Below are 10431 nucleotides of genomic sequence, written 5' to 3' on the forward strand. Positions count from 1 at the left end.
TGGGATAAAACCGACTTGGTCATGATGTATAATTTGTTTGATGTGTTGCTGGATTCTGTTTGTTAGGATCTTGTTGAATATTTTTGCATCTATATTCGTTAGTGATATCGGTCTATAATTTTCTTTTCTTGTTGGGTCTTTCCCTGGTTTGGGGATCAGGGTGATGTTTGCTTCATAGAACGTGTTGGGTAGTCTTCCTTCTTTTTCTACCTTTTGGAACAGGTTAAGTAATATAGGTACTAATTCCTCTTTAAAGGTTTGGTAGAATTCATACGTGAAACCATCTGGTCCTGGGCTTTTCTTTTTAGGGAGGTTTTGTATGGTTGATACTATTTCCGAACTTGATATGGGCCTGTTCAACATTTCCACTTGATTCTGGCTAAGTCTTGGAAGGTGACATGCTTTCAAGTATCGGTCAATTTCCTTCAGATTTTCATATTTCTGAGAATAAAGTTTCTTGTAATATTCATTAAGGATTTTTTGGATTTCTGAGGAGTCTGTTGTTATTTCGTCTTTGTTGTTTCTGATAAGAGATTTTACTCTTTTTTTCCTGATTAGGTTGGCCAAAGGTTTATCTATTTTATTGACCTTTTTGAAAAACCAGCTTTTTGATTTATTGATCTGTTGTATTATTCTTTTGTTTTCAATTTCATTTAATTCTGCTCTAATTTTGGTTATTTCTTTTCTTCTACTGGGTTTGGGGTTGGAATATTCTTCCTTTTCCAGTTGCTTGAGATGTCCCATTAAGTTGTTAACTTCCTCTCTTTCCGTTCTCTTGAGGAAGGCTTACAGTGCTATAAATTTCCCTCTTAGAACTGCCTTTGCAGTGTCCCAGAGGTTCTGATAGTTCGTGTCTTCATTGTTGTTTTGTTCCAAAAAATTGGTGATTTCTTTCTTAATCTCATCTCTGACCCAGCTATCATTCAGCATAAGGTTATTTAACTTCCATGTTTTTGTATGAGTATGCAGATTCCTGTTGTTACTCAGCTCAAGTTTTATTCCATGGTGTTCCGAGAAGATGCATGGAATAATTTCTATTCCTTTAAATTTACTGAGGTTAGACTTGTGACCTAAGATGTGATCGATTTTGGAGTAAGTTCCATGGGCTGATGAGAAGTATGTGTATTGAGTTTTGTTGGGATGAAATGTTCAGTAGATGTCTGCTAGATCCAAATGTTGGATGGTTTGGTTTAAATCTAAGATTTCTTTGCTCAGCTTCTTGTTGGAGGATCGATCCAACACTGCCAAAGGAGTGTTGAAATCTCCAACGGTTATGGAGCTGGAGGAAATCAAGTTGCTCATGTCTGTTAGAGTTTCTCTTATAAATTGAGGTGCATTCTGTTGGGTGCATAGATATTAATAATTGAGATCTCATCATAGTGAGTATTACCCTTAACAAATATGAAGTGACCGTTCTTGTCCTTCCTTACTTTTGTTGGTTTAAAGCCTATTGTATCTGCAAATAAAATTGCAACACCTGCTTTTTTCTCATTACCATTTGCCTGAAATATGGACGACCATCCTTTCACCCTGAGTCTGTATTTGTCTTCTAGGTTAAGATGTGACTCTTGTATGCAACAGATATCTGGCCCGAGTTTTTGTATCCAGTCAGCTAACCTATACCTCTTTAGAGGACAGTTTAAGCCATTCACATTAATGGAGAATATTGATAAGTCTGGTGAAGTTTTGGGTATCGAGTTTTTCAAAAGTCCAGTGGCCATTTTTAATCCTTTCGCCCGTGTGGAAATTGGAGTTTGATCCGAAGTTTCTGAGTGAGTTTACTTTTGTGGTATAGGATTGGGTTGGTCGTTATGGAGGATAGGTCTGAGAATATCCTGAAGAGCTGGTTTGGTTATGGCAAATTTCTTCAACATATGAATGTCATTAAAGTATTTAATTTCTCCATCATAAATGAAACTCAGTAGCTGGATACAAGATCCGGGGTTGAAAGTTATTTTGCTTTAGGAGATTAAAAATCGGTGACCACACTCTTCTGGCTTGAAAAGTTTCAGCAGAGAGATGTGCAGTCATTCTAATATTCTTGCCTTTGAAGGTAATGGTTTTCTTTCTCCTGGCAGCTTTGAGGATTTTCTCCTTCATATTAACTTTAGTGAAGTTAATTATGATATGCCTTGGGGATTTCTTATTGGGGTTGAGTCGTGCTGGGGTTCTGAAGCTGTCCGCTATCTGAATTTCAGAATCTCTAGGCATGTCTGGAAAATTCTCTTTCATAATTTCATGCAGAAGTGCCTCTGTGCCCAGCGAGGCCACTTCATCTGTTTCTGGAACGCCTATGATTCGGATATTTGCCTTCTTCGAATTATCCCAGAGCTCTCTAAGTGAGTGATCCGTTTTTGCTCTCCATTTCTCTTCTTCTTTGAGAGTTTGGGAGCGTTCAAAGGCTTTATCTTCGATGTCAGAAACCCTTCCTTCTGCTTGCTCCATTCTGTTACTGAGGGATTCTACTGTATTTTTCATATCTTTGAGGGCTGCAAATTCTTGCTTCAGTGTGTCTAAGTCTTTGGTGGTTTTGTCTTTAAATTCGTTAAATTCTTGAGACATCTTTTGAATTTCTCCTCAAATTCCTAATTCCACTTTGTTAATCTTGTCTGCAATCCAAATTCTGAATTCAATTTCTGACATCTCAGCCAGTTGTTTATTAATGGGATCTTCAATTGCATCTGCCATATCTTCCCTTGGGGGGTTTGATCTATTCTGGTTATTCATGTTACCAGAGTTTTTCCGCTGATTCTGCCCCATGGTTGTTTTACTCCCTCTGATTTTTTCCCCTGGGGCTTTGTCGAGGGCCCGTACAGTGTTGTGGCCTGAGAAACTGGGGCCCTGTCTTGTGTGGTGGGTCTAAATGGTTCTGCCTTGTTTTCAGCTGGTTTCTGTTCCACCCTAGTGAAACAGATACTTTGGATTGAAGTCTCAGCTGTGGAGAAATATCAGCAATTAAGTCACCCCGCCCCCCACCTGCATAGGGTGGGGTCAGGGCAGAGTCAGCACTGACCTATAGGCTGTTCCCAGCTGCACATAGTGAAAGGCGTCAATCTTCATCAGAAGGCTCTGGCGGCACCAGGGACCAGGATGGGTGTTGAGGTAGTTTTTTTTTTGAGATAGAGCCTCAAGTTGTCACCCTGAGTAGAGTGCTGTGGCATCACAGCTCACAGCAACTTCCAACTCCTGCGCTCAAGCAATTCTCCTGCCTCCGCCTCCCAAGTAGCTGGGACTACAGGTGCCTGCCACAATGCCTGGCTATTTTTTGGTTGCAGCTGTTGTTGTTTGGTGGGCCCGGGCTGGACTCCAACCCGAACCCGCCAGCTCAGGTGTATGTGGCTGGCACTTTAGCCGCTTGAGCCACAGGAGCCGAGCCGGTGTTGAGGTAGTTTTGATGCTGGCCCTAAGCTGGCTTCTTCTACCCCACACAAAGCCCCAGATGGATGGTATCCAGGGGATCATGCATACCAAGAGGATGCTACTGTTTTGAGGCTGAGGAGGTAGTCAGGTGAGAAAACCCCTCTAGAGGAGAGGGGGCTTAGGAAGTAGCCCCTATACACATCTAGCCACTCACCTTTTGAATGTCATAGTGGAGGCCACGGATAGCAAAGTTGGGGTTGTAGTCATATTTCCTAATCCCCTCTGGGTACTGTTGGGGTAAAGAAGCCCAGGCCTAAGCCAGTAGCACTGCCAAACCTGGCTGGAGGGCCACCTTAGGGGGTCAATCCAGCTACTTGTCCAGAGCAGTTGCCAGGCCAGGGTAGCCCTGGGCTTAGACCAAGCTGCACTTCTGGAGCAGTGACAATAAAACAGGCAGGTATAACTGGGGTACCCAAAGGGATGAGCTGTACCTTCTAGCCTCCGGGACCTGGCGGTGGCAGAGGCCCCCGCCTGGCTGGTCTCACCTTATAGTGCTCAGTTAGGATGTCACGGGCAGCACTGAAGATCTCAGGATGCAGCACATCTGCATACTGGGCCAGTGTGTAGTCGTAATCGAAGCCATAGACTTCGACATCACGCAGGCTGATCTCGTTGTTGGCGTAGATGGCTGCTGGGTTCAGGAGACTGCAGACCTCAGGGGGCAGGAGGTCTAAAAGCAGGAGATGCAAAGAGGTGGCACAGTGAGGATGGTGACACCACAGCAGCTAGTGGATCCTGTGTACTTGACTGGTGCCCAGCTCTGTAAGCCCCATAAAATACCTCACAATTGCAATTCTCAGCCTAATGCTGTAGATGATGAAACTGAGGTTTGGAGATAAGTCGTTTGCCCAGAGTCACGTGGTTTGGGTAAGGTAGAGCTGGCAGTGGGCTGAGCCCATAACTGGAGCTCCTCCCTTTGGGCACCCTAGTTATACCTGCCTGTGTCTCCTCCAGGCTCTTGCCATAAAGCCCCATCAGATACACAGCTGTGCTGGAGCCCTGGCAGCACCCTGGAGGCAGGCAGGCTGGCTCTCAGCTCTTCACTGTCTAGCCCAGAACAGCTGCTCTTGGGCCTATCTAAAGTGCAAATCTTTCCTGTTGCTCAAAAACCACTCAGGAGCACCACTGTCTGGTCCCTGTTGGACAGAAACTGCTCTCTCAGCTGTCCAGCTGCCCATGGGCCATCCCCATGGGATAGCACAGGGGGACTCCAACCCAGAGGGTGCTGGCTCTGTCTGAACCAGACTATGTGGCTGAGGCCATTGTGCTGTCTTTCCATCTTGCCTGAGCTGGAACTGGGGCTCAGAAACATTAGTGGGGTGGGGAGCCCCTCTGCTGCTGGGTCTAAGCACCTGCTATAGCCCAGAGAGCCAGGTCCCTCTAATCAGATTTCAGCTGCCTGCCAGCCCACCTAATGACATTTGCTGGCTCTAGCCAGGGAACATTGCTAATTACAACAGGGGGGAAGGTGTGATGTTGGGTTCTGGAACACAGGCTGTTCTCTTCTGGGGATGCAGTCATGCCCCCTCCCCAAGTCTCTGGCCGCTCCCAAAGGGCCACAGTTGACTTAACAGCAGAGTGGGCTCCTTGGTGCCAGGTCTCCTGCCTTGATTTCCCCATCTGTTTAATGGCAGAGGTTGATGGGAAAAGGGATGTGGTGAAAAGGGCACAGACACTGACGATGAGATCATACCCTCCCTTTCATGGCTGTGACTTTAGGAATATCACCTCAGATCCCAGACCTAAGTGTCCTTGTCTCTAAAGGGGTAATAAAAATTGTACTGACCTACATATTTACTAAGGGGCATTCCCACCCTGCACATATGCAGGATTAAATAGATCATGTACCTCTCAAGACCCTCATGAGCTCCCTATCCCCAATTTCTCCATGTCACTCCAGGAATAGGGGATACAGGGAGGGGACAGCAGGCTGGACTAGGTGCACAGGGCACTGCCTTGCACAGACCCCAGGTCCAAGTCTCCAGGATGCCTGTCTCAGGCACAATTAGCCCCAAACACAGAGAAGCCCCTGGCCTTACAGCATGTCTGGCAGTTGCTGCAGTCAAGAGGCAGACACCTCTCTGATGTGCTCCCGTGCCCAGAGCATTTGCCTTAGAGGCTCCTTGGGAACACAGGGCTCTGCCCCTACCCCTTTCTTTTGTAGCCAAGTGCAGTGTGTGGGTGGGGGAGTAGGTGTGGCTGGTTCCCAGGCCAGCACAGAGCAGCGGCTCTGCAGATCCATGGGTACAGACAGGACACTCTTCATTCGGATGCACGTGAGACACAGCTGACTGCAGCCCTCTAGGAAGCTGCTTCTCAGATGCCCCTCACCTGGTGTTGCCAGGACCCTGAGCCTCACCCTCTCCATGACCCTGACTAAATCCAGGCCTTGCCCTGTGTCCTTGAGAATGTTCCTAGGGGCCCAGGGACAGACAATCCTCTGAGGAATAAAGCAGAATGAGGAAGGAGTTAGCCTCCTGACCCAATTTTTGGACCAAGGAAACCATAGCTCAGGTGTCACAGGGTCCCACTCTCTTCTATAGGGTGGTGGTGGTGTGTAGAGCCAGGCGAGGATGTGCCCTCCCCACTATCCTGAACTGGCCTGCAACCTTTATAGCCTCACTGTCCAGCCCTCACTCTCCTCTCTCCTCAGCCCCAAGCTCCCACATCTGCCCATGGGTCCAGGTCCTGGTGCCAACCCTTTCCTGGCAGTCACATCCACCTGTGGATGCCTTGGAGACCTGTCTTGTTTAATCCTTATTCCAGTTCTGTGATGTAATCACACTTATTCCTCCATTGTCCAGAGAAAGAAACTGGGGCTCAGGGAGGTGAAGGGACTTGCTCCAAACTACTGAACAGTTGGCAATGGAGTTGAGATCTGCGTGCCCCTAAGCCTAGCCCTCCAATGTCACCACACAGGCCAGGTAGGGCCGATCTTGGGCCTCAAAACAACCATTCAACAACCCTTGCTTATAGGACTCCACTATTCTGCCTTTAGCTTGTCACGAATGAGTTTCAGTCACCCATGACTCCCTAGGTCTTTATACAGATGCAGTGGAAGCCCCTGTCCAGTCCATTGGACTCTTTCACACAGGGCTACTTTGTCTATCAGACAATGAAAGCCACATCAACCCTGGGGTTCCTCTGAACCTCCCCTGTCCATTCTTGGCCTGGCTCTTTTCTAGTTATCACCACAATCTGTGACAGAGGTCCCAAGACTGTGTTTTGAGCTTGAGGGCAGAGATCTGAGAGCATGAGGCTCCCCGAGGTTCATCCAGCTGGTCAGTGGTGATAAGGCCCACAAATCCAAACCACATACATGTGCCTGCTGCAGGGGCAGGGTCCCACTAGACATATCTAGACAAGTGGGCAGATGTCCAGGGCTCTCAGCTCTCTGGCTACCCCAGTGCACCCCAGGCTGCCCTTGCTTTGGAAGGGGTGTCTCAGAGCTCATCATCCCATTTGGCAGAGTTAGAGGAGCACCCTAGGGTAAGCGCCTCGCGCAGCCCTGGTCAAGGTTTGTAGTAGCCCTTCTGGATTACAGGGGACTGGGGGACTTGGTCTGGTTTCACCAATGCCTTTGCCTTGTGGGCTGCGAGTGCGCTGAACCTCCAGGGTGAAATCAAGAGCGTCTGAAAAGTCCAGCCGGCGTCAGCTTAGGTAGGGCCGTCCCCAAGAGCCTGTCCGGACGAACGCCACTGTCTGGCTTTGTCCATATCACCCCCACCCCCCACCCCCAACACTAAGGACCGGAGCAGAACAAGGGCTTGGGGGCGTTTCCGCAACGGCCTCCCCGCACGCGGGAACCCAAGGAAAGAGTGCGGCCACTTCAGGAGCCTCAAGCTCCTGTAGACCAAGCCAGGAAAGAAGCCTTCCGCCCGAGCCTTTCCGGAAAAGCTGACCGACCCTCGGACTCCGGGGCCCCAGCGAGACGCCCGCGACGGCTCGGGGGTGGTGCCCTGGCGCTCTGTCCACCACGCGGGAGACACCCCCAGGCGCACGTACCGCTCCGGCTCACCCACCGTGCACCAGTCTCCGCATGTCCTGGTAGCGAGCCCACAAGTGTGAGTTGACTTTGGTTCTGCCGGCTGGCGCGGAGCGCGGAGAGCCAGGGAGTGGGCGCCGGGACCCGGGGGGCCACAGCTAGGACAGGAGGGCGAGGACGAGGCAGCCCGCCGCCCGCCCTGGCCTCCGCACAGAAGCCAGCGCAGAGGGGCCGCCCGCAGCCCCGCACCCGCCATGTCCACTGCGCGCCGCCAGCGCAGCCCTCGACCCCTGGCCCAGCCCGCCGCTGTCCGCCCTCCGACTGCGCGCCCGCCACGGTGCCCCAGTGCTCCTCACAGCAGCCGGCCAATGGGCGCGGCGCACGGAGCCCGTCAGGCCAATGGGTGCGGTCCGGGGGGCGGGAGGTCCGGAGCCCCGCGGGCGGGCGGGCGGGGCGGACGCCCTGGCTCCTACCCCCCAGCTCCTGCGCGGGGGAGGACTTTGCGCCCCCCTTCGGTAGTCACGGTGGTGATGGTGGCCCCTTCTGTCGGAAGTCGCAGGGCCTAAGAGCCACCGTCCTCGTGAGGCTCCATACCACCGAGGCACAGGAGAGGGCCGGAGCGCGGCGGGTCCACCCAACCCCGGGGTCCTCCGCCTCTCCCTGAGCTCCTGGTTCCTCCAGCCCTTTCCCTAAGCCTTTGGGTCCTTCCGGCCCCTGATCGTGTGCTTCTTTTCCCCAGGACCTGTCCCCCGCCTCCGGCCCCTATCTGCCCACTGACCGGAGCCTGGGCTGTTTCAACTCATCTAGCGAATAAAGACCCCTTTCCATGCCCTCCCCAGTGCCGGTCCCACACTAGGTGAGACCGCAGGACCTGAAGTGCAGTCAACTTCCACTGAGCAGCCCTTTTCCGGGTACCTCCGGGTGACCCTTACAACTCAGAGCAGGATGACTAGGCCGTGTGCTGCAGAGCAGTGGGGCAGAGGTCACTGCACCCACTTGGTTCTGACCACAGCAAATGGCTGCATGATCCACTCAGCTCTTGGATTCAGGCTCAGGCCCTCTCTTGAGATGCCTGGTCTTTTCTAGCAATATCGCTAGACTTTCCTAGGAAATTCCTCTTAACGTCTTGGAACTGCTAGTCGCCGGATGAAGTGAGGGCCTCACCCCAACGCGGCCTTAGCTTCCTCAGAAGAAACAAGCACCCTGGCGGCAGCTGAGGAACTGGAAATTTTTATTTTTTTGTGACAGAATCCTACTCTGTTGCTCAGGTTAGACTGCTGTGGCATCCAGAAATTGAAATTTTAAGATGTCAAAATTTCCCTCAGTGCTAAGGTTTGACAGACTTAATTAAAACATTTAATATTCATTAAAAAATTATGGTTTTAACTATAGAATATTTGCAAGCAAATTTTTATACTGTTTTATTAAGTTCTAAAAATATATATATATAGTTTTGAGACAGAGTCTCACTCTGTAGCCTTGGGCTAGAGTATAGTGGCATGATCACACTCACTGCTACCTCAAACTCCTGGGCTCAAGTGATCTGCCTGCCTCAAGCCTCCGGCCACATACACCAGGGCTGGCAGGTTTGAACCAGCCTGGGCCTGCCTAGTATTACAAGTGCCTGCCAATATGCCTGGCTAATTTTTTTCTATTTTTAGTAGAGACAAGGTCTTGCTCTTTCTCAAGCTTGTCTCAAACTCCTGACCTCAAGTAATCCTTCCATTTCAACCTCTGAGAGTGTTAGGATTACAGGTGTGAGTCAACTTCCTGGGCCAATTTCTTTTTTTTTTTTGGAAAAAAAAAAAAAAGAAAAGAAAAGAAACGCCAGGGGTGGCACCTGTGGCTCAAAGGAGTAAGGTGCCGACCCCATATGCTAGAGGTGGTGGGTTCAAACCCAGCCCTGGCCAAAAACTGCAAAAAAAAAAAAAAAAAAAAAAAAAATGCCACTAGAGTGTACTGGTATTATCATAGCTCACTATAACCTCAAACTCTTAGGCTCAAGCAATTCTGCCTCAGCCTCCTGAGTAGCAGGGACTACAGTCACGCACCACCATGCCTGACTAATTTTTCTTTTTTGTTTTGAGACAGAGTCTCACTTTGTTGCCCCCTGGGAGAATACCATGGCATCACAGCTCACAGCAACCTCAGACTCTTGGGCTCAAGCGATTCTCTTGCCTCAGCCAAGTAGCTGGGACTATAGGCGCCTGTCATAACATCCTGCTGTTGTTAAAGACAGGGTCTAGTTCTAGCTAATGCTGGTCTCAAACCTGTGAGCTCAGGCCATCTGCCCACCTTGGCCTCCCAGGGTGCTAGGATTACAGGCACGAGCCATTGTGCTTGGCTTAATTTTTCTCTTTTCTGAAGAGACCGGCGTCTTGCTGTGTTGCCCAGGCTGGTCTCACAAACTCCTGGCTTCAAGTGAGCCTATCTCTCAAAATGCTAGAATTATAGGTCACCATGGATGGCTTAATCATAATAGTTTTTATAGACAGGAATATTTAATAATTCAATGTTAACAGTATCTAAAAAAGTAAACATTTGAAGAAGAGGAAAATAAACTACACACAAAAAAATCAAATGATCAAATTTTGTTTAGAAATGAAGAACAAGTAGAAAATTAGTAATTTCTCTGCAGAAATTAGACAAGTTATTTCAGTATGTACTGAAAATACATTAAGTCTTGCTGGGCGCCGTGGCTCATGCTTGTAATCCTAGCACTCTGTGAGGCCAAGGCAGGTGGATTGCCTGAGCTCAAACCAGCTTGAAGAATAAGACCTCCTCTCTACTAAAAATAGAAAAAAAAAGCTAGCTGCAAGTTATGGTGGGCTCCTGTAGTCCTAGCTACTTGGGAGGCTGAGGCAAGAGGGTTGGTTGAGCCCAAGAGTTTGAGGTCACTGTTGGGCTATGACACCATGGTACTCTAGCCTGGATAAACAGAGACTGTCTCAACAACAACAAACCCCCCCCCCCCAACTACCAAAACATTAAGTCTACTGAACGAAATAACTTGATAGGTGAATAAA

General features: G+C 49.4%; 1 protein-coding gene across 1 annotated transcript; it reads right to left on the bottom strand.

Moving 5' to 3' along the window:
• Positions 1–2991: 2991 nt before the first annotated feature.
• On the bottom strand, positions 2992–7588 carry LOC128591325 (5'-nucleotidase domain-containing protein 2-like). The gene is made up of 4 exons (XM_053598819.1): positions 7443–7588; positions 3906–4090; positions 3575–3649; positions 2992–3069 (listed from the first exon to the last, which is right to left on the bottom strand). The coding sequence occupies exons 1-4, from the start codon at positions 7459–7461 to the stop codon at positions 2992–2994; spliced, it is 357 nt and encodes a 118-aa protein (XP_053454794.1). The 5' UTR covers positions 7462–7588.
• Between the last annotated feature and the right edge of the window lie 2843 nt (positions 7589–10431).

Source organism: Nycticebus coucang, chromosome 8 (genome assembly GCF_027406575.1).
Source record: "Nycticebus coucang isolate mNycCou1 chromosome 8, mNycCou1.pri, whole genome shotgun sequence".
Taxonomy (NCBI): domain Eukaryota; kingdom Metazoa; phylum Chordata; class Mammalia; order Primates; family Lorisidae; genus Nycticebus; species Nycticebus coucang.